The 24,840-nt window shown below is 39.1% G+C and overlaps 1 protein-coding gene across 1 annotated transcript in view; it reads right to left on the bottom strand.

Moving 5' to 3' along the window:
* MYO3A (myosin IIIA) overlaps positions 1 to 21,764 on the bottom strand; it is a 113,261-nt gene extending 91,497 nt beyond the window's left edge. The window contains exons 1-2 of the mRNA XM_075747154.1: positions 21,597 to 21,764; positions 16,712 to 16,846 (exon numbers count right to left, since the gene is read on the bottom strand). Coding sequence (XP_075603269.1) covers positions 16,712 to 16,846; positions 21,597 to 21,764 — 303 coding nt within the window. The remainder of the gene's footprint in view (positions 1 to 16,711; positions 16,847 to 21,596) is intronic.
* Positions 21,765 to 24,840: the final 3,076 nt, after the last annotated feature.

Genomic DNA, 24,840 nt, shown 5'->3' with positions numbered 1-24,840 from the left:
GTATGTGAAATGCATGCAAAAACAAAGCCTTTCACTCTGAACTCTTTTTAGGAAGTCTCCAAAGGCTGCATTTTCCCAAGGAAGAATAGAAATTCTCTTTTAAGTTTTGAATAAACTTAATTTAAAGAGAGAGGCTCTCATAAACATCCAGCTTGTGAGATACAGTAAGAGAAGATATTAATGATCCTCCCACAAGGATGTTATTTAGAAATGTCATCTTGATAACTTTGTACATGAGCAATTTTCATCAATTTAATGTTAGTCACTTCTATTGTTCCCTTGTGATTTACAGGTATTTTCTTTACCAGCAGTATTTTCAGTGCCTGCACTGATAGAATGCAAATACTACTTGCAAACACAAGCAACAACAAGGGAGGTAAACTGAACCCTTCGGACTATCTAAAAGGGGGTGGAGAAGACAGAGACAGATGCTTCCCACAAGCACACAGCAAAGGATGAGAGGCAACAATCCCCACCTGCAAGATAGTAGATTCCTACTGGACATAAAGGAAAAATTTTCCTACTAAGAGTAGTTAAGCACTGGAACAGATTACCCAGCAAGTCTGTGTTATCTCCATCCTTGGAGATGGTCAAAACTTGAATGGAAAAGACCTTGTGCAAACCTGTAACACTGAAGTTAATTGTCTTTGAGCAGGGGGCTGGACCCAATAAGCTCCAAAGGTCCCTTCCAAGCTCTAATTTTCTATGAGTCATAATATTTGGAAAATATTCAGTCCCTAGTTTGGATATTTAGACAGCAGAAAGGGGAAAGGACTAAGGAAATATTTCATACTCAGACCAAGGGGAAGAATAATTTGATAGAAGGCTTGTTCCATGTGAAAACCTGCCTGAAAAGGCTGTAGCTCTGATAGCCATACATAGCTGTATCAGAAGAGGTGCTTATGACTCCTCTACAGCGGCAACGAAGGGCTCCTCCCTTATGATTTTCTGGCACTCAGATGGCATGCAGTCCTCCACCCACCCATCTGCCACAACCCTGTGCTACTGTAATTGAGCTATTGGTATGCAAAGCTATCTGCAGCAATAGATTTATAAAATAGCATGATCCTAAGACATGAAATGCCAGTTAAAATTGCTATCACATCACAGTCATGCAGGTGTTCTTTGTAGGTCTTACTCTTCATCTGACCCATTGAATAAGCATTCAGTATCAGCTTCGCTTTTAAGAAAACTATCAGTTGCATTTCTGTTAGGGTTATTACAGCCTTTAATCATCCAACTGCTCCTGATTTATGCATCTGTACTAAGCTGTCAGGTAATATTTGCTTGCATCTTGCAGTTGTCAAGGTGCTTTCATCTTATTTCAGTAGCTTGGATGCGAATAGTGGGGCAACTACAATTACTACCTTCCCCATCTTTACAAGCTGCGCAGACATAAATAACTGGGTAGTACATCACATATGCACAACTTATGGCATGCACAAATGATAGTTACGAAACAGTCACATTGTCCAAACTTGCTTTAATGTTATCACATGTAAGAATGCTAAAGGCATCTCAGGTACTAATCTCTATTTTCTTCTGTTCTTAGAACAGATCAATAATCCGACCTGTTCCACTGAGCATGCAGTCCAGCAGCGCTGCCAGCCTCTGAGCTGACTGTACCTTCCTTTTAGTACTGACTGCTGTAAGAAGAAAAGATTCTTATTTGCTGCTGTTTTGTTGTCATAAGACTACAGAAACTAAAGAGTAAAAGGGACCTCAAGAACTAATTTAGTCCACCGCATTGGCACAGTGTAGAGATCTGGTACTTTCAAGTGGTCCTTAATGGGTATTTGTCTAACCTGCTCCTAAAAATTTCCCACTGAGGGAGACTCCAGTCCTTCTAGGTAGCCTGTTTCTGTGTTTCACTTGCCCGACAGTTACAGAATTTTTCCTACTATCCAACACGAATCTTCTTTGCTGCCAAGAAAACTGCTTAATTTTTGCCCTCCCCTCCAGTAGTCTTTGAAAATAAATGATCATTATTCTCTATTTAACATCATCTCTGTCAGACTACTGTCACAATATCTCATTTTTCTCTTTTCTAGCCTGTACAAAGTTAGTTGCTGTAACCCTTTGAAATCATCCATATTTTCTACATTTACCCCGCCTGCAATTTGCCACTCTTGTTTGTGACACATTTTGCTCCAAATTGCATACAGAATTCCTTTGGACGTCTTGTCTTAGCTGGGAAAAGCTGAACAGAACAGAATAATCTCCACGTTACAGAGAATCCCCTTCTGCAGTCCCATTGCCTAGTCAGGTACGTCCCATTTCTTCTTCCTACAGACAGCAGTAATTTTGCATGTCTCCACTGATTTTTTTCCTGCGAGTCATTCCTCCAGTATTCACAACTGTGAATCTGATGCCATTCTCCAACGTACTTGTAATTAAACTAGGTGTCCACTCCAGACTTTTTATGTGGACTTTGTCTCATCACCTAAGTTATTAATGAACAGAAACAGGCCAAAAGCAGAGGCCCACTTGAGGTTCTCCTAGCCTCAAAGTGAACTACTGATCACTATTCCTTGAGTCCATTTTATGAAAAGCAAGTAAAGTGCTTTATTAGGTGAAATTTCTGTATTTCCACATTTTTCTCACAAGAATGTCACATGGAACCATACCAAATCTGTACAAAAGACACAATCGCAGCTATTGCTTGCCCCTTGTTACACCAGTTATCCTGTTAAAAGAAGATATTTTTATTCATATGATTTGTTCTGGCCCAATCTACATTGACCACTTTTATCATGTTAGTGGATTCTGGGTATTTCTAAACTGGTTTCTATTAACTTGTTCTAGAATCCTTGTGGGTATCAAAGTTGAACAGACTGGTCTGTATTTCCCATGGTCATTATTTTTCCTCACTTTGTAAAGATGTGTATTAAACATTCTTTTACCTCATTTCTCTCTCTTCTTAGTAATGTAATCTTGTCTTTACCACTTGCCATTAGCCTTTCTGAGCTCATCCTTAAATGCCTGTACCTTAGCTGTGCATTTTTGTTTCTCCTATTTGAAGGCATTCAAGAAGAAAACCCTGCCTGATGCATTCTTACTCATCTCTTACTGTGCTTTTATCTTTTCTCTGCATCAGCTAATTTGTTATTGTGTGTTTAATGTCTTTCAATAACTGCCAGCTATCCTGCTTTCCTTCGTTTTTACACAATTTTTCCTAAGCACAGCTACCTACCAGTTCCCCGAGCTGGGTGAACCATTACACTCCTAAAGCTCATTAGCCTTACCCTGCTGCTCCACCGTCCTTCCCTTCCTCAGGAAAGCGAACACAATTATTTTGGGGCCTTTTTCACTCAAAGTTCCTTCCATCTTCACCTTTTCAAAACAAATCATCTCTATTAGAACAGAATCAACCTGATATGGCCATTTCCAGAGCCCCTTTCTTTGCCTTCTGTCTCCAAGACAACTCGACGGACTCTCCATCTCACAATACTGGCTGTCATGCCGGGTCAGCTGTGACCAGATTCATTCCTGTTCTCTGACTGTGGTGTGACATGTCTTCACAACTACTACCCCCAAAAAGCACATTCCACTGACAGCACCTAATGCCGACCACAAATACCTGAAGGTCCTTGTGAAGACTTACAGGGAACTAAATCAGTTTCTTCAATGGGCCAAGCGATTCAATACACAGCTCCTGTCTGTACAGCGTAGTTTTAATTTCACCTCAAATGGAAGAAAGATGTGCAGTGTGGCCCCTATTTTTCCTAACAACAGTACAAGATAACCCACAACCAAAAAACCATAGCAAGGCTCTGTGCTTTTAGGTAAAGCTGTTTGCTTTCAATTTAGCGTGAAAGAAATGTATCACTGAAACAGACATCTTTCCTGAGTTATTTAGCTTCAGTGATCACAAACCATGTGGTATTTATAATTTTGCTCTCGTACATCATCTAGCACCTCCAAGGCTGTGTTAGTCACAGCCTCACGGGTGTTTGTTGCTTTGGATTTCTTCACTTTCAGTTTGGCTTTTAACTTTCTATTTTCTTTGTCATGCACATGCACTTACAAGACAGCCAGCCAGAGAAAAAGTTTGCCTATTCCATTTTACATGATGCTAGCCTTCACAGCCTGTTTCTCAGTCAGGACACAGATATCTCTGTCTCACATTGTGGTCAAAATGGAAAAGGCCACATCTATGCCAATATTGTTTTTTTCTAAATTTCTTCTTTCACACACAGCTTTACATACACAAGAAGAAAAAGAAATAATCCCCTCAAAGGAGGATTTTTCCTGTTGTAAAACATTTGGAATATTGTTTTGTCTCTGACAGAATGAAAAAATGCAAGTAGGTGACAGTGCTGTACAAAAGGTTTACTGGGCACAGCTCAGCTGAATGCCCCTGCTAGCTCTTCCTGATGCAAACTTCATATTGCAACATCCCATAATTCACATTCTTTATCTTATAATACGTTTACATGCCCATGAAGTTGCTAATGAAGAAATTCATGTATCACCTATCCACATCTCCTCCCCAAAGAGTATATGGCTGAAGTACGATCAAGCTATGATTTGGAATAGTGCTGTGTAAAGCAACTGAGATCTAAATCACCAGATAATATATTTACAACAGAAATTCTGAAGGACCTTCAACTACAGCTTCACAGCCTGGCAACACCAAAAAACAGCTGTAATTTTTAAAAAAATCAAATAAATAGAAGGATCAGAGCTCACCTAACTACAAAACTGAAAGGCACTGGTCAGTAAAGAGTCCAGGACTTTCTGAGCAAATGCAAGAGGCAGCTTACCAAGACAGAACATTTTGATACAGAAAACTTAGTGCAATTCATCATTTTATTATACAAAAGGAGCAGGAGTAAAAATAGTATTTAGAGTGCGCAACCATTCACTTAGCTAGAGAGAATAAGCAGGGTCTGAGTTTGGGATCAATAATGCCAGCAGAAGTATTTCTACTGACTGCTGCAAGCTCAGCTGAAGCTCTGGAAAACACACAGAATCTCATAAGCAAACAAGGCAGCCTGCAGTAAGAGCGAGCACTTCACAGCTTTTACTGCCTGCTCAGAACCACGCTGCTTCTGTTCACTCTTCACCAATTAGGAAATGTTTCAAAGCATCTTCCTGTTTTGTAGCATCATTTCTATACAATTTGGGGTTTAGACAGTTGTTCCAAGCACTACCATGTCCACACTACACATAATTCATTTTATGTCTGTGTTCCTACATGAAGACAATAATTTAGTATAATTCACTGTAATTTAAATGACTGCAATAAAAATCTTCCCTACTGAGTATGAAAGCATGAATGGGGAAGCTCAGATCCAAACAGTGGGGATTGTCTAAAGGCTCCTTCTAGGGAAGGCGTGAAGCTGAGAAAACTCAGCCAAAAGGCAATTCCTCTCCACTCAGGACTGTGCAGGATGGGTCAACCACTCTAGGAGCTGCCTGCCTTTCTCTGGTGACTACAAAAGGAGACAGGGAGACTCAGTAACCATGACGGGACCCTAAAGCAGCAAGAACATCCCAAAGGACATACCAAAACATTCTTACAGAGAATTTTGTAAGAATCAAAAGGATGCTAAACTCAAAAGACTCTTTTTTTTCCCCTTTAAATAAACTACTGGAATGATTAACTCGGAGAGACTACATCAGACAGAATTGAAATTAAAGTGCTCTGTAAGCCAATCTCTCCATGCTCACTATGTCTGGGCAAGGCAGTTCCTTGCTTCCAGGGGTTAGCTGCAGCTAAGTCAGCAGCTTTCTGAACTGCAACAAACTCTGACATCCTTTCTGGAGCCCAAGAAACTTCTTTTTGTCACCACTGACACCTGGCTGCCTGCTTCCTGCACGTCCTAGCTCCTGGTTCCTTGCTGTAGTGCTCTTCTCCCATACTCTGCACCCTCCAGCCTCTCTGCCTGACAAAGAACAGGCAAGTCCATTCGCTCCAGTCACTCCCTTTATAAAGGGATGCAACGTGTAAACTGAGAACAAACACAGCAAAATTATACTATCAATCACACTTGAATTTAAGTGTTTAACCCTCAGGTGTCTGAAGCAAAAAGAGACGAGCCTTAGCTCAAGCATCCTTACCATGATTGATGCCACCCCCCACTAAAGCTAAAGGAGGTTTGAAAATCTGGGATTTAACCAAAAGCTATGCAAATGTGGGGTTTAGTAGTTTTGGTGGTTTTTTGGGTTTTGTGGGTTTTTTTTTTTTAAATAACCTCAGATCTTTAGTAAAGATGTGTTCAAAAATAAAATGTACAGAAAGTGAAGTGATGTTAAATAGTAGACTGTGAGAAGCATAGTATTCACATGCTATTTAATTACATAGTGGAATAGTAAAACTCAAGGGTTTTTTTTCCAGGCTTTTGCTTTAATCCATGCTGGCAAAAATTGTTAGAGGTTACTCAGATCCAGCTTTTTGTATATGCAGTATTCTCCAGCAAGGTGGGCTATAACATATGCTCACCAGTTGTTTAAAAGATGTGGACTGTGCAAACCACAATGTAATATGAAATACTCATTACACAGAGAAATTACGAGTATTTACTAAAACTTCGAAGCATCAAATGATAGTTGTAGCTACACATCTTTGATCTTGAGAAAATAGGATATAATTCAAGAGTGAAAATTGCTATAATTGGGAACCAGAGAGGGCCACATCAGAAACGGAGAAATCAAGGCTGATTCAGACATGTAATGGATCAAAATATTCAGCGTTGGTCTGAATGGAGCAATTATAACCAAAGACATTAGTGAAAAACGACCCATGTTGAGAAATACAAAAAAGCAATTTTCAATTGTTTAATTTTTCTTCTATATATGTCATTTGAAAATACCTGATAATAATTAGACACGTCAACTCGTTTTCCCCCACCCTACCCCCCATAAAACCCAAATGGCCTAGTTATTTTCCACTATGCTAATTTCCTGAAAGATTATTGTTTTATAGTAAATCTCCCACATCAAAAAAGTGTGTATCTATCTGCTTTCTTATTATAACTCCTATTATATATTCCATTATACAGAACAACTTCCATTCAAAGCTTTTTTAAACTCCACAAACTTGCCTTTATTCCCTTAGATGGAAACATATCTGTGTATAGTAACTGCTGTATCTAACAAAAGCATACTGTAAACATGCCAAAGGAAAATAGTAAATAAATTATTCATCTGTACATACCACAAGGTCCTCTATTTCATGTAAAAGAGAAGTAACCAATATAGCAATGTCTCTAGTTTATCTCAGGTAGGCTCATCTCTTTGAAAGCCAAACTGAGACGGTTGGGTCCTGCTTCCAGGCGTTCCCACAGATTCCTGCGGGACTCACTTCCAGGCCTGGTACTCAGAGGCCTCCCAGAGACACGCATCTCACTCAATTTAGATCTTCCCATTCTGGCCAAAACTATCACAGCAATAAGAACAACTCCAGTTTCCATACTCCTATCCATTCCTTACAATTATATTATTTTTTTAAGATGAAATCTTCATTCGAGTGGAGTTCAACAATTGAAGTCCCAACAGCTTCAATGACATGAAATTGCTGAAACCAGGACAACTTCAGATACACTAGTCTGAGTCACTCCCACCATGCCACGTCCCACAAGGAGATCGCATGATCAGCGTCTCCCCAGGCTCCGAGTCTTCCTGCAGGCTCCAAGCTCTGAGGCTGCAAATTTTTTCAGCCAAATGTCTTTCCACATCAAGAACAAGCATTAGCTGCTTTGCAATGCTGACAGCAGCTCCCCTCTCCCTCCTCCATGTAGTGAGAAGTGCCCTGAAGAGCGACAACACCATTAACTGAGAAAGGAAAGAGATCAAGCTAATGGAGAGAAAAATGCATTACTGCTGGCCATCAGGACTCTTGCACGGCACTGGAAAGCTCAGCAAGAGACAAGGACAGAACTACCTGCCTTGCTCTGAGCTTTTCTTTTCTGTGCCCAGCCTGCTTTGGCACAGACAGCACTCTGAAGTGGGAGCCTACGCCTGGATGCAGGACAGGAGCAGGGTCTTGTGAAGAGTCTCGCTGTGTTGCCCACGTGGGACTGACAGCACATTCTCACTGCAAGGGCCAGACCCATCCCCTGCCCCACACATGGACTCCTTGCCATTTTAGCTTGGGATGTGGGAATGAGGTAAATGCATTGCACCCCTGGTCAATGAAGATTATCTAGATAAACAGATTTTAAAAAATACTGATCTATTTATCTAGCACACAGAACTTATTAGTCTCCCTACAGAGCTCATAAAATCAAAATTAATAACTCAGAAGTAAATATATTGTCACCAACTGCAAAATTTCAGACAAGTGTCAAAGTTGAATAATCTCTCTTGGTTGTTTGGTTTGTTTTTTTTCTGGGGGGTACATGTCTGGGGTATTTTTTTACTTGTCTCTCAGCATGTTTTACATGCTCCCAGCTCTCAAACAGCTGAAGCCTCACTCAGTTAAGCCACACAACAGCAGCAGAAATATTTGGATGATATATCTCTGCCTTTCTTTGTGTATGCGTAGGTAGGAAAGGGACCTGATTTTCATAATACATTGTTATGGTTTTCCTGAACCTACAAGTTCATATTATGCTTCTGGCTATTTAAGCCTCAATTTTTTAAAAACACTAATACCTAGATTTTACTTTGGATAGTGGTTACTCCTCTTTTGTAGCAAAGCACACCACAACCTTGAATTACACTGTTAGTATCTCAATTCCCTAGTTGAAAATAAATCTCCCTTCCCCAGTGCAACTGGACCTGCTGAGATTGGTATTTCTTTTGGTGCGTAACTATACTTCACAGATAGGACATTATATAACAGAGCAGAGGATTTCTTCTTATTTAAAAAAAAAAAAAGGAAGAAGAAGAAGGCTGTACTTCAATGAGTTTCACCATAAATTAGAATTACATGCGATGTCGAAAAGGCAACATGATCAGAAACTCTTGCATGTATAATAGGTCAGTGAAGGATCCAAAACTATTAGCTACACAAGATTTGGGCATTAATTATACTCATTTTTCTCTATCTGACACACATGTAAATTGTGCTGTCACTACTCATTTATGAATCTGTGAGGAAAATTTATACATATTTCATGAATTCTAGGGCTGTCTTTGTGACCACAGCCAGCGTTTGCAAACATCTGGAAGCATGTGATTTGCTGAACTTCTCTCTCCTAACAGCAGATACAACAGTGCAACAGCAAGCAGACTCAGTCCAGGCCCGAGGCGGCACTGCAGATGGATTGCTCAGCTTTCTTCATTTTACCCAGGAGTTACTGCAACACCTTCTTCTCTTGATCTTACTGAGTTCTTATTCCTAACTGGTGACCTCTGACCATGCCATTCTTCCACTGAACCCTCATGCTGGCTGCCCCTTCTCAATCAAATCAAACACGAGCTAGTTGCTTTTACTGTGAGGACCCGTAGCAGTCCTGATACCTTTCCTTAGGCAACAACACATCTGTTCCCATCCTTGATCAACTCACAGTGCTAGCACTCATCAAACTGTAGGCATAACAGGTTTTCCTTTCTGCTTTGAAGGAGCAGCCAAAACAAACAGAAAACCACAGAGCTATCCTCCTTCGAGGAGGATTACTCTCCTGTGCTGCAATGCTGACACATGCTTCCAGCTGCTTGAGATCACAACTGACTGCTGTTATCCCCTTGGTTCTCCATTTCCAAATCCATTTGTTCTATTTGGCTTAAAGCTTTGATGTAAGCTCCCTGCTATGAAGACTTGCTCTTGGGATTGGAAAGGAGTGAGTAATTGATAGTCTACACATTGTGCTGGGCTCTTCATCTCTGGGCAAATTCAAGAATGGTAATGCTTCTGAAGGATCTGCACAAAACCACAAAGGAGTTGTATCAGGGAATCTCTGCTTGTTATATACTCATATAATAAGTAACTCACCAGACAATTGCAACTGCCCTTATAATTGGTAATTGAGTAGGAACTACACTGGCTTGCTACTCTGTGTTCATCACACAAGAACAGTCTTTGTGAGGTTCTATCACAGTTCTTACCCTGTTACAAGCATTCTGGCTATATGTGCAAGCTTTCCCAGGCCAGGCAACCCACTAGAAATAATCTAGTAGCAATTGACTGCCGTTACCCTGGTATAGCAGGTTGGCAGTTTGGTATACTAGCACTTTATTCATAGAATCCTAGAATGGTTTGGGTTGGAAAGGGACCTCAAAGATCATCTAGATCTACCCCCCCTGCCATGGGCAGGGACACCCTCCACTAGACCAGGTTGCCCAAAGCCCCATCCAACCTGGCCTTAGACACTTCCAGGGATAGAGCATCCACAGCTTCTCTGAGCAACCTGTTCCAGCTCCTCACCACTCTAACAGTGAAGAATTTCTTTCCAACATCTAATCTAAATCCACCCTCCTTCAGCTTAAAACCATTACCCCTTGTCCTATCACTCCATGCCCTTGTAAACAGCCCCTCTCTGGCTTTCCTGTAGGCCCCTTCAGGTACTGGAAAGCTGCAATTATATCTCCCCGGAGCCTTCTCTTCTCCAGGCTGAACAACCCCAACTCTCTCAGCCTGTCCTCAGCACCTTTTTTCCATACGGGGTTACCTATAAAATTGTTACAGTGTCCTCACTCGGTTTAAATGGAATCCAGACCATGGGTTTGTACTTTGTCTATGCTTGCAAAAAAGAGTACCAGGAGAACTGATGCACTACAATTTTCTGTGTTCTAGTTTAATTCAAATTCCTGAGAGCTTCTATTTATTGGGTTTAATGATTTTGTTCTTTCTGGAAAAAGCAACACAAATAGAAGCATCCCAAGGATTTAAAAAGAGAATTCAGATATTTGCACATTTATTATTTTTCCTCTTGATGTTAACTTTGAAAGATCAAAAGAACAAATTTGAATCACTTCAGGCAAATTTAAAATTAACAAACATGGCTGCCAACTGGATCACAATAATCCATGATAATCTTTCTGTAATTCTTTTGAGTGATCAGTGTCTGGTTAGCAGGTTCAATTAACGTCAAGAAACATCTAGAAGATCAAACTCAAAGTATACCACTTTGCTTGCAACAATGTAGAGTGATACAAGTTACCAATTTATTTAATGCATTTATTTTCCCACATTAAAAGGTTGAGGGAATGGAAAAGGCAAGCTTGCCACTTCTTCAGAGAAGCAGGTTGCAAGCACAAGCTATTCTACACTTTCACATGATTCCTCTGATGAAGGTTACACTAGAACAAGAAAAGGTTCTACATGAGAATGAAGATGAATCAGGTTCATTTCAGTCTGGACTGTGCATAAACAGCACCTGTACACACTGTAGTAGCTACGGAAATATTGTTTGTGAAGGTCCTTTTTAATATTAGAGCTAGTCAGGAAACAGAGCTTGCAGTCCACTGGAAACTGTAACATATTCTTCCTTCGCAAATAAACAGGATTCTAAATTTCTTACCACACTTTGAAAAATATTTTGATTTGGAAATGTTTTCATAATGTTGAAAACATTATATCCTACTATGTGGAATATTATATATACAAATAAGTATATAATAATGACACAGAAATTAAACTTGCATGCTCTAAAAGGAGACCGTACAACATGGCAGTATCATCAGGTTTAGTGTGTCCGTAAATGGATACTGAACAGAATTGTCTGGGACACCCTTAATACAACAATCATGGTTGCTGGAGAGCATGAGGCAAATGGACTGCAAAAATTGGACAGACTCTTCCTAAATACCATCTTCTAGTGCCACCACAGGAGATAGAATGCTGTGCTACATGGACCATTGGTCTAACTCAGCAGGGCATTGCAAATGTTCTCGAAATGTTCACGTACACACTAGGAGAACAAAAACACCTAAAAAGAATGCCTTGTCAGTCTTCTTGACATTCAGCACAAAGGGATGTGTTTCTATTAACTTCTTGGCAATTGCCTCCACCTCTCCAGAAATGAAAGGTTTCTACAAAATGCTCTGAAATTACGAAATGGTATTTTTGGGTGGGAAGTCGCTCCTTCCAAACTTTTTCCCCTGCCAACCTAAGTTGGTAACCTTTTTTTTGTTACTATAAAAATAAGGCATGTTCCCTTTGTTTTCCTACAAAAATATATTGAGAATGATAAAATATACTAGCTTACTTATGTGACTTGCAACCCCAAATCCATCTCAAATAAGGCATGCATAATTACACGTCTTTTGAAAATGGACTGAGATGCTACTTAAAGTTCTACCTGATCTGTGTAGTAAATGAACTCTAGAAATACGTTGCATTATGATTCTTGGCCTCTGGCTTACAGTAGTAAGTAAAAGCTGTGTAACACCTACCATTTACCTTGCTGTTGTATTTTCAGCCTTCACTCAGTCTTGACTAGGTTGTTCTTTGCAGCAGACCTCAGGCAAGGACTGTGCCACTTGTTCTCCCCACATGCCCTTGACCTGCCTGATCACTTGTAGGGCCTGACATGATTTACCTCTCTGCTCCATCTTCCATCAGCTGATTTCCAACTATCTCAGATCTATTCCCTTCTGAACTAACATCCAGAGCAGAAAGAAACAGGCTATAGCACACTCTGCCTTAGCTGTGTCATCATGCTGATGTCTGCTGACATGAAACTGCTAAGATGATTCATCGCAAGTATAATACTCAAGTGGTTTCTTTTCAACGCAGACTCAATAGGCCAATTTCTTCTGTCTGCACCTCTGGACACACATGACAAGGCTTAATACACCTGGCAAGAATCCTGTCCTCAGCAACATTTTTTATTATAAATGTGGTTAGAACAGCATCCACACAGGAGCACATGCTCAGTCTATCTGAGGGCAGCCTACAGGGAGAAGGGCATTTCTGAACTGAGAGTCAAGAGTACTGTTATTCCGTACAAATATATTCCTGTCTTACTTTCATTCCCCTAGGTGATTTCCTTAAAAATGCTGAACTGAGAAAGGTAGCTTGCTTTATTACCAAAAAATGTTAATCACATTAAAAGCTCTCATATTAATTTTCCTCTAGTTTTTAATTATTTGTTAAAATTCATATTCTATACTAGTCTCAGATTTAGGTCCTCGTGTTAAGATGAACACAACAACTTTACACTTCTCCTATAAATACTGTACTAGAGTGTCACACGCAGAAGTCGTGTGTTATGCAAAAAGGTTTTTTGATTTTCCAAGTAATCATTATGCCTGTTTTTAACTGATTAGATTTACACTGAAAGGTTAAATCAAAGTATGAGACTATGTATCTCTTGATATTTTATCAAAAAAATATTTAACAGGAAAAAAAAATAATGAACAATAGTTCCTTCTCTCTCAGAATCATATTTCCAGCTCACAGCATTGCAGCTTCAAAATGCTTTTACAAGATCAGTAAGGTAATCTGCACATTAGCACACAGACAGACAGCTACAACCAAAAAAGATGAAATCCAAATGTTCAGTAGAAAATGAGGAATTTTACTTCAAACTGGAAAAAAGATTTTCTATGAAGGCATGTGCTATTATTAGGCAATTATTAAGTGAGGAGATTCAGAAGAAACCTCATGTTTACCCAGGATTATTCTGTAACAGATCATTTCCATCATTCTGAAGCAACTGGTTTTGGCTTCTATAGACACAGAAACTGTCAGATGACCCACATCAATAGGTCAGCTCCAAATTCCACTCAGTTGTAGGTAAATATTTCTTGACAGTCATCTGGCTTAGTGATTTCTAGTCAGTCATCTCAACCTGGATAGTGAACGCCCAGCGCCTCACTGTTGACACAGGGCTTAGAGTGAGCAGCAAATGAAAGCGACAATTTTAGTTTAAAATTGAATGTCCAACTATCTTGTCCTAGTGAGAATACAAGTACAACAGGTACCAAATCACATAAGAATAGATTTATTTTGGAAAACAGAGATGGAAGGTGGGGTGGAATATTTCACACCAAGACTACAATAAACTCATCATAAACGCATCCAAGATCTTTTCCAGAAGTCAGAATGGGTGGTAACTTATGAGGTCTGATAATTTTATGATAATTCAAGTATTTGGGACTAAAATCTCTCAGAACCCTTTACAATATTGTAGCATTGTCTTTTTAGCTACTTGGTCAATTTTGGCCTCAAAACTGTATCTCAGCCACTTACCTTAGCCTAGTTCAAACCTGATCAGCCTCTTTTCCCCAAAACTCAAACATAATCAAATACAATACAAAACAGCTACCAAAAACTATGGGATATTCAAAAATCATCACAATGTATATACTAAAAAAGGTGTAAGAATTGAACAGTACAGTTCATATAACCAGTGCTGAGGACTGAACTAGGAGAAAAGAAACCCGGCAACAATCCTTTTTTCCAGACTGGCTTGCTGTTGATGCATTGCACGGGACATGTCTTAAAGAGCTGAGGATTTTTTTCCTCTAGGAAAAAATTATTTAATAACAAACATCTACATACATGGATTCGAACACTCCACAGAGTAACTTTGTTGTAACTACAGTGGTGGATCTAAGCCCATTGCTAAATGCTGAGTTTTGCCATCTATCACAACCTGTTCCTAGTGGAATTTGAGAAACTTTCCCTCCAAAACCTCCTGCCCACAGGTCCCATCACAGAACGCAAAAGCAGAGCAGAGAAACAAGCTCTGCATCCAATGCCCCACTCTCCCTGGCAGCTGCAGCTTTGCAGGAATCCAGAATACTACAGTGTACAATAGTCTGCATTTGATTCTCTACTTTTCCTCCTCGACATCATTTTGCATTCAGATACTATGGAAGCTGCTTCAGCTTATGCAAATCGCAGTTGTCTACACTGGTTGTCCTTCCAGTCTTTGGGAACATATCTGCAGGGTAGGTGCTGACTGCAAACGCTCCATCTTCATTTTGGAGGATCACACAGAATTTGCAGGGATTAGTTGATAGCTTTTTTTGGGAGAAGAAGATGAGAAAGATCTCCTCCTTCGTATCAAACTCTGCAAATCTAAATTTCAAGACTGGACTCCCCTCTTCAGGGGAAGCAACAGTTCTGAAGTTAAAATGCTCTTTTATGATAAAATAAAAATAATAATTTTAAAAACCCCTCCAAAACCCAAAACAATGGAAATAGACGTCTGTGTAAGGTAAAGACTAATCGCCACCTTTAAGAATTTAGACACAACTATATTGTTAAAAAACCCAACAAAACAGAACAGAGATGATGAAGATATCTTCATTCTTATAAACTGTATGACATCTAAATAGCTACTGTGAAAAACAAGCTGCAACAGCTCTATAAAGCTGCACACAAGCTGAAAGGAAGGTGACACTTCAACAGAGGAATCTGTTGCATGACAGTTTTCATTGACAGATACTTTTATTAAAAGTAAAGCTTCACCAAAGACACCATTGGAATTTATTTTTCTATTTATGCGTATCTACATGTACACACACTAACTGAAACCCATTGCATTCATAGATCTACATGTCCAGTGACAGAAAGCATCCAACACTATTCCACACACTCCATACTGGCACTTGCACATGTACAGCTTGGCACACAAAGAGTAAATATAAAACTTATATTCCAGATGTAGGCTTGTGTTTTTCACAGTAAGAAAATAAATCCATACAAAATAGAAAAGTTAAAATATAAACATTTGACTGATTCCTCACAGTCTGTTCTATCCTGGCTGCCTGGCATCCATCCTTTACAGGCCAGAAGTTTCACAGATGGAGTTTCAAATGCCCAGCAGACACATCAGAAGCTAGTTTTTCAAAGGTGCCCAATGCACAAAGAGCTGGCATCTTTTGATGTCAATCTAACCTAATCATTTATTAAGATTTCCAATGCAAACTATTCTTAAAAAATATCTTCCCAATGCAAGTCAGAAGAATTTGGGAAAGCTTTTAGAACTTAAGTATTTTTTAAAGCTTGTTTCCAGCATTAGATACCATTGTTATCCAAGATATTTGGCAGGAGATTTGTATTCACTTAGCTGACAAATCATAAAATACAACCAATTCTTCAATCTCAACCTTATCAAACACTGATCAAACATCAGCAAGAGCCTTGATTGTTATGAAAGGCACATTATTGCTGTTAGAGACATTCTTGTTCATTTTCCTCTGGAGAGAGGAGGAAGTTTTTGCAGAATAGGTTATAGTGAATCTATGAAAACAGTAATGATCAAGCTCTTTGCTCCTAGATTAGTCAGAACTAAAGACTCAAATACACATATTACAGGCCCTACATTGCTCTGACTCCATTTGAGGAAATCCTGCTGCTTTCAACAGTATTCAGCAAATGAAAAAGGGCAGTAGCCTATTTTTCTCAGCTTATTTGTCTATCTGTGCATTTACTTGCACACAAAAAAAGCAATTAATTCATTTCTATAATTTCATTTAGAAAAAAAAGATCATCATAGTGGTTTCTTTAACTGTTATGTCATATCTTAGTCATATTTAAAGAAATGCTACTGCACAAAGATTCCCATGAATCTTTCTTTCACCAAAGAAAGATTTTAGGTAGCAAATCTTATGAAGTCCTGTTAGAATTTGTATCCTAATTCTGAAGGCACAGCGCTAACAGTATAATACCAAAATAAGAATGCTGAACTCACAGCAGATCATTACTTCAGAACACTGAAAAGACTAAACAACAGCCTGTATCTCTTCACATGCAACCACTCTAAAGAAAAACATCAAACAAATGACTTGCATCTTATTCACTGACATTATACTCAACATAGGAATGCTAACTGAGGGAAAACGTGTATTTTTCTGAATTATTTACCTCGAGAACTAGCCAAAGCTGGTCTCCATTTTTCACATCTTTCTTATAGTACATGCCGTAGAATTTGACTACATTGGGATGATCAGAGAGAGCTTTCAAAATGTTGTACTCAGCTTCAATTTCTTCATCAATATCCTAGAGTCACAAATGAGAAATACATAGCAGTCAATAAATTAATAATGATAGCCATTTAAAAAAACCCAAACAAAACCACATAGCCTTTTCTGGCTATTTAAATGTCATTTGAAATAATGTAAAGAAAAAAAATTAAACAGAACATGAATGTACCATTTGCAGGTTTACAAAGCCTGGGTCTATTTACTCAATACGAAACAGTCATTTGGTTTTTACTCAGTCTTTACCAATTTCAACTAATGAACATATGGGGTATGACAGAGCAGCCCTCAGGAGAATGGAGAAGGAGCACTTCAAGGCAAAGCCAGTGCAATCCACAAGTGGGTAGGTACAGACTGGAGCGTTTTTGGGAGAGCACGCAGATGCCTTGGGAAGTTGCAGGTCACTTTTCTAGTCTCAAGGGTATCCCCCGTTAGAGATGGTGCAGCTGGAATTACCTCTCTACCCCTCTGTGCACAAACAAGTATGACTGCAGCCACATCTTACTCATTTATCATCCCACTTTCTAGAAACATCTGGGAATTTTTCTCATTTTCTACTATCACAGAAATTGGTGACATCTATGATCTCTGTGACTTCTTGCACCGAACTGTAGAGTTGTGGCTTTCTGTCAGTCTTTCATTACAGACCTCATGTTTCTTGCACAGTGAGCAAGGGAAGTCCACTTGGAGGTGAGAGATGAGGACAAGGTTTGTCAACACATGCACCAGGAGCTGTGCAAGCCCTTTCAGGCCAAACATGGATGCTAGCAATGGTGGGCACCAGATGACTTGGGTAATCCCTTCCACCTATGCACTGGAAGAGCTCATTCAGGGACACTATCAGACTGTGTTTCAGTCATGCTGAGAAAATATTCAATCCATCCCGGCCACAGGTAGAGGCAGAATAGCTGTAGTCATTTCCCCCCATTGTTTAGATCTCAAAAAAAAGTTAACATACTTGTTTCCAGATTTAAAACACTTTAATGCAATTTGCTATTTACAATCACCTAAAAAGATATAGAGAAATGAAAAATCAATTCTAGCGCAAGGCTACCTATGAACTCCACTATCCATATGAAAGGATTTCATATTAGTGAAAAACACCTACTCAGTGCTGAAAACCTGTCTCATCACTGCCAAACGGAAGGGACCATGGCAGAGAAAAGGGATGCTTTGCAGTGCCAGTGAATGACACTCCCTCTCATTTTGTTCATCACCAAAGTCATCTGCCCCTAAGAGGATATTGCTCATTTGTTTCTCACAGAGGTCTCTCCAATGCTAAGTCCAACTCAAGTTCCTCATACTAGCCTTTGGCTATTTCTTAACTGGTCTCAAAGAATTTTGCCCGTCACGGATTGGGCTGTTCAACTTTCATACTGAGATTACAAGAGTAAGTCTTCTCACAAGGAGGGGCTTTAGAGGTTTTTTTACTGGAGTAGTCAAAAAATAGCAGAAGTTTTCCTATTTCACAAAAAGGAGGAACTTGCTGTAAGTTAATTTTCCCATAAGCACAATACAGAATACAGCCAATTAAAAAAAAAAAAAAGAGAAGCAAGGAAGGAAGAACAAACGGAGGTACTGAAGGTGGCAGAGGACGGAAAAGGAAAGAGTGGGAGATAAGAGGGGATGAAGAAAGAGAATGCATCTGGTAAAAACAAAAGGACAGATCATAAAGCAAAAAAAAAAACCCCAAAAACAAAACCCACCCAAAAAACCCAAAAAGTCAAAAGCCAAAAAAAAAACCCTACACACAAAACATGCAATAGTTCTATCTGCCTTGGGGAAACTGAAAGAGAATTAGCCCACTGTCCTACTGTGATTTAATAGAGGTTTCTGTCTCCTGAGAGGTACTCAGATTTTGTGAGATTTTTACTATTAGGAGGAGAAATGAAAAGAGAGAGAATGAAATTAATGGAATATTCATTCAGTGCACACTAGTAAGAAAAATCTTCGTCTACATTTCATGAAAGAAGAGAACTTGAAATATTTGGTTCAAATTGAACATATTTACCTGCATGAAGCATAGCCACAGGTAGTACCTCTTCTAGAAATGGTAGAGGGAATATTTTCAAATGAACTTAGATATAGCATAATTTGGCTAAGAGCCCTAAAGTACAATGGTATTTACTTACAGCCCTTAGGACAAAACTACGAGCATCCTCAGTTCCATCTTCATATATTGTCATTTCAACACTTTTACTTCCTGTTTCACTTTCAAAAATCTGAGCTGTTATACAACATAAAGAATGTGAGAGCTCTAAAGGATTAAGCATTAAATGCTTATTTCAGTTTCACATCACCCATGATAATGTAGTTTCCCAGTTTAATTTGGAAATATCAGTTAAATCAAGTGATATAAAAGCATATTTCTTCTGCCCTTTTTTCAGTTCACCTCTCAACTGGCACAATTCTGAAACCAACTTCAAAGAAAAAATTGTAAAATTTGAAGAAGAAAATAGAGAAAGTACCTTTTTCTTCATTGCAATGGCTCCCTCTGCAGCCATTAATAATACTTTCAGTTTAAACAAAAAGAACTAATTTATTCCTTTCACCCTAGTTCTAATATTGGATTGCCATTTTAGCAGCTACTCCAGACCTCCTATAAATAGGAGGTGGAAAAGAATACTATTCTACTTAGAATTCTTTAGCAGAATTCTAATTATAGAATTATAATTCTAATTATATGTAGAATTTTTTAGCAGCCTTCCAGTACCTAAAGGGGGCCTACAAGAAAGCTAGAGAGGGACTGTTTACAAGGGCACAATAGGACAAGGGGTAATGGCCTTAAGCTGAAGGAGGGGAGATTTAGATTAGATGTTAGGAAGAAGTTCTTCACTGTGAGGGTGGTGAGGTGCTGAACAGGTTGCCCAGAGAAGCTGTGGATGCCCCATTGATGGAAGTGTTGAAGGCCAGGTTGGATGGGGCTTTGGGCAACGTGGTCTAGTGGAGGGTGTCCCTGCCCATGGCAGGGGGGTTGGAACTAGGTGATCTTTAAGGTCCCTTCCAACCCAAACAAAAATAAAAAAAGGAAATAATTAAGAATAAAATGGAGAATATATTCAGATAAAAAATTCAAGTCTTGGAGTGTGATGCTGACTGCATTACTGACTTCCATGTTTTCACTAAAATAAGGAATCTGTTTTCATTACTTATACCTCTTCCCTTCTTCAATTTATGTTCATCTTTATCCACTGTATTTCTTCTGAATTCTTCACATTCTACTGCCTTATCTCCTGCTTAATCTATTTCTCTTTCCCCTAGCATCAGCTTTACTGCCTTTTCTTTCTTCCTGTCATCATTCTTTATCCTTTTCCTACAACCTCCAAAGTGTACACAACATTGAAATTCTCCCCCATACCTTCAGTAATCCCTGCCATAGCCAGCTGCCGCGTAACAATCATTCCTGAACACTTGTGAAACAGATGAAAGCAGGAGCATTTCCTGCTATACAGGCATTTAGATGAACACCAACTGCAAGAAAGTCCTGCCTATTCATTGTAAGCACAAGAACCTCATTTACAGAAAGCAACAGAGTCAAAAATAGAGTTTCCAATGCATTTGAATTCATCAAGATACTTATCACTTGGTTGCAAATCATGTTTACTTTGGGAGAGGTAAGTGATATTGAATTGAGATGAGCCTCCTTTTGTTGCTTTGAAAGCATGCTGAAATGAAAAGCAGAACAACAAGAAACACATCAAGAATAATGCAAGACGCTATGTTTTCACAAACACATTTTCATGGAGTTATGGGCCACGGGATCATAATTTGACACTGTGTGATATGCAGGGGTAGACAGAGCCCTGTGTGGCTGTGCAGTGCCAGACCTGCAGTGTTTCACAGAGCATGACATGGTCTTCCCTTCCGGCCCAGATGTCGTGCAATGGAAGCACACGCGTCACAACCCCATACTGTGAATGCAAGAGATGAGCTCAAAGGGGCCACCTGAAACAGGGACAGCTCCCTCTCCATGTTTTGTGGGATACTGTTCTCAAGAAAAATCCCAAGCCAGAGGCAGCACCACTGAAGTCAACAGGGTCTGCCTTTACAAACCAGAATAATGTTCTTCCTCAGTCTTGGAGCATTAATTAATCTGCCTCTCAACAAATGTCAGTTACTGAGAACAAAAACATACTCTACAACATAATAATTCCACCTCCCAGTCACCTGGTGCTTTGTATGTAGGAGCTATTGCCTTTGTATTTTCCATTTGAAAAGATAGATCCCTCTGTGCTATCTACGTATTTTGGCACATTCTGAAAATGCAGAACCAACAACAGCAATAAAATTAAAGTATGCCATTTTATTTTTAAAGTATCACTCATAGCATGTAAGTCAGCTAAAAGCATGTACTCAAAATAGATGCTTGAAGGTACATCTAAAGCACTGAAAACTTTCTTACTGGATAGTATGGAAAAAAAAGAAAGGAAAAACCAGTAAAAATAGAAGAAGCTAGGACTCCTGGTACTAAAAAGGAAAATAACCAGCTCTGCTTCTCAAAGTAAGAGATAAACAAGGGGGAACCAAAAGTAAAAGTAACAAAAGTTTAGGTATACTTCTGACTTCTACCGTATGTAACCAATTCCAAGATCACTTTCAATATGAAAAATGCATTGATAGCTAGGAAATATATTTTAATTAGCAGGCTGAAGCAGTTTATTTCACTATCACTTCTAATGCAAATGATCTACCAAGATTAAAAGAAAAAAAGACTACATAAATTCACTTACAATTAAATAAGCACAAACCAAGTAATTTAAGTCACTTACGTGAACAGGATCCAAAATTTTGACTGCTGCTTTGCTGCCATTTTTCTTATTTAACACCTTGAAAACTTTTCCATATGTTCCTTTGCCAATAGTTTCAATTATTTCCCAGGTATCTGAAGGATCAGGAAAGCTATCAAATATTATTGTTTTCCCAGTCAACGGAAGCATCTCAAATGATTGATCCTAGGAAAAAGAGATTTCGATGTTCACTCAACAAATGGTTAATACAATTGGTTTCCTACAAATGTGAAGAGAAATACACATTCCAATCTCAAACACTAGAAATGTTTTTGCATGTAGAGTGCATGCACTGAAAGCATAATGAACAAGAAATGCTGCACTTAATACAGGTAGGTGCATCAACACAATATCAAATGAAGGGAAATTCAAATAATAATTTGAACTAATTTCAGGCTGGTAGTCAAGTCAGTAGAAGCTTTCCCATGCACTTGAATGAAGCTATAATGTCACTCTGGGATTTTTTGAGGCACAGGGGGATGGGGGTCACGTTCATAAAATTCACAAGAATTTGGATCCATTACCAAGTATCAGTCAAGATGGGAAAAAAAAAAAAAAAACACAAAACAAAACATGTTAAATAGTGTCATTTGGTTCATTCAAACTTTTACAGCAAGCAATCAGTTTTATAATCCTACTCCTACCATTTGAATTTTTACATAGATCTCATAAGGCCAAGCAGATCAAAGTGGCAGATATTTTCACAATATTATGGTCTTCTGACAGCCAAGCATTCAGAGTCATGGAAAATGTGTTTACTGATGTACATTCATTAACAACTGTTTTACATACTGTAAAGGAAACACCTTTTACAATGATGGAATTGTATCCATCACTGACCAGGTTACACCTATGCCCTGGTCGATGATGGATACAGTTCACTTACCCATGCCTTTGGCATGACTAACCATCCAGCAGCCACAGTGGTGAAACAAAGCAGCACCCCCCCACACACCAACAAACAACAAAACAGAAACCTCATTTTTACCTGTTGTTAAGAACGACCAAAAACTCAGTAGAAGTATGTTAAAAATTACATTCTTGTATTCCTAACTGTATAGCCAAGACTAAAAAGAGAAGGGGCTGGGAAGAGGACAGACTCAAGCCCTTACTAAGTGAGCAATAAATAAGCGAGCCAGCTACTGAGTGCTTAAGTCGTTCCCGAGCACAATATGCAGTAAACTAGCCAGGTTTGGAGAGTCATTTTCTTATACTTATTTTTTAAATTTTTATAGAATACTTTATAAACAGACCACAATGTAATGATTCTTGGATTTTTTTTATGTCAGCAGCACAAATCTACACACATAAAGCATTTCATACAGTATTATTCTAGTGACAGAAATGCACTCTTGATACCATACTACTTTTTTTTATAATGAAGAGAATGGCTTTGATTTCCATTTCATCCATGGCTTCCAGCATACTAGCCTTACTTTCTTTATTCATCTGCTTATTCATATAACCATGTATATCCCCCTACACATGCAGCATGTATATCCCCCTATACATGCAGTATGCATACCAACTAGAAGCAACTGAAATGGACTGCTATACAAACACACGTTGTACCAGCTTCTTCAATTATCTGATATGCATACTGGCACATCATGTGTATTCAGACTAATTTTCTACTGGATAATACAAGCTCGCCTGGGGAACCCAGGGCTTGGGATTCTTCCCATCATTCTGCTCTTGGCTGATTAGCTCACTAATGAGCGAGAAGACAGGGTTTTCTTCTCTCTCTCTCCTCCTCCCCTTCCCTTTTTTTTTTAATATATACATGACTATTACCAACTTCTACACCCGCTTATGCAGCAAAGTGGTGAAACATCCTCTTAACATCAGGAAACCTGCAGCAGCCTGCTGAGTGCCAAGGACTATAACCAGTACTGGCCCATCACCTTGATTTCAAGGGCTGTGGGAACAAAATGACCCAATTTTACCCGTTACAATGAAACCCCCTTAAAACAAATCCAGGTTAGGTTCAAAGTAAAGACAGAGGATCAAGATCTGGAGACATGTAGCTGCAATATGTAGATCCTCAAATTTCCATTCCAGATTTAAAAATTGCTTTTTCCTTCTATCCAATTCTCCCCCTGGGACTCATATTCACAACTCAGCCAGGACATTGATTGCAGTCTCTTCCAAAGGTATCACCCTTCTGCCTCATGCCCAGTATTTATCCATGCCTTCGGAGCTTCATCACTTCCAGGCAAAGCCACCTCTTCCCCAGAAAATGAACACAAATGAGTTAGTTACAACATTTTTTGGGAACTTTTTCTTTTGCCTGTAAAATAGTGCTCAAATACAATCACCCTGTATTTTTGTTTGTTTGTGTTTTTCAATCACTTTATATAAAAATGCTTTGTAATTAGCTCATAATTAGGCCTACACAAAATAATAACCAAATTGGGGATGATAAAGGGATTAGGATTCATGATCTCAAACTCTTGCTTTGAGGGATTCAACAATGATGCAATTTCAAAATTTCTCTTGCTGAGCTTTAGTTTTTAGAATTGAGGTTAACTCTTTGTTTAAGGTTTTACTGGATATTCAATCCATAACTGGTGATTTTTTTTGAGAAAACAAGTAGAGCTATCAATGGGTGCCTTCATAATAACTGAGATGTCAAAATCATATCAGAGCCTGCCTACATACAAATTCTTTTCTACAGAATATGTAGTTTTCCATCAAAATCTAGAGCCTGCTATGTCCCACATTACAAAAGTACACAGTAAGAGCCTCTGACCCAGGCAGCTTACAGTAGGAGATGCTCAGAATTTGCAGGAAGGAAGACTCCTTTCCTCCCTTTCAAAGATGAGTACTGAAGATGCAGGAATGCAAAGACCAACTTCAAATATTTAGCCTCTGCCAGAGCCAAGCAGGGAACTCTGATACCTTGAATCTCAAAATATATCCTGAAGCAAAGGTCCACCCCTCCACGCAGAGGTTTTACAGCAAGTGGAACATTCTAAGAAAAACCGTGTACATCAAAACCCACAGCGTCAGACATCTTCCCAGGCTTCACCAACTCCTTACACATGAACAGAATGCAGCTGAAATTCATTGACTCCCAGTATCAGTTGCTTATTTGTCTGCGGAGACTAGTACAAGCAGATCTGTTAAAGGACTGAGGAAACATGATCCTGCAGGTGTTATGTGGCTCCCAGAGAAAAGTGCTAGCGACACTCTCATATGCTTGCATTTTCCTCTGCAAATCACA

Source organism: Balearica regulorum, chromosome 2, assembly GCF_011004875.1.
Source record: "Balearica regulorum gibbericeps isolate bBalReg1 chromosome 2, bBalReg1.pri, whole genome shotgun sequence".
Lineage (NCBI taxonomy): Eukaryota > Metazoa > Chordata > Aves > Gruiformes > Gruidae > Balearica > Balearica regulorum.
This window is presented reverse-complemented; position numbering and strand designations above follow the sequence as displayed.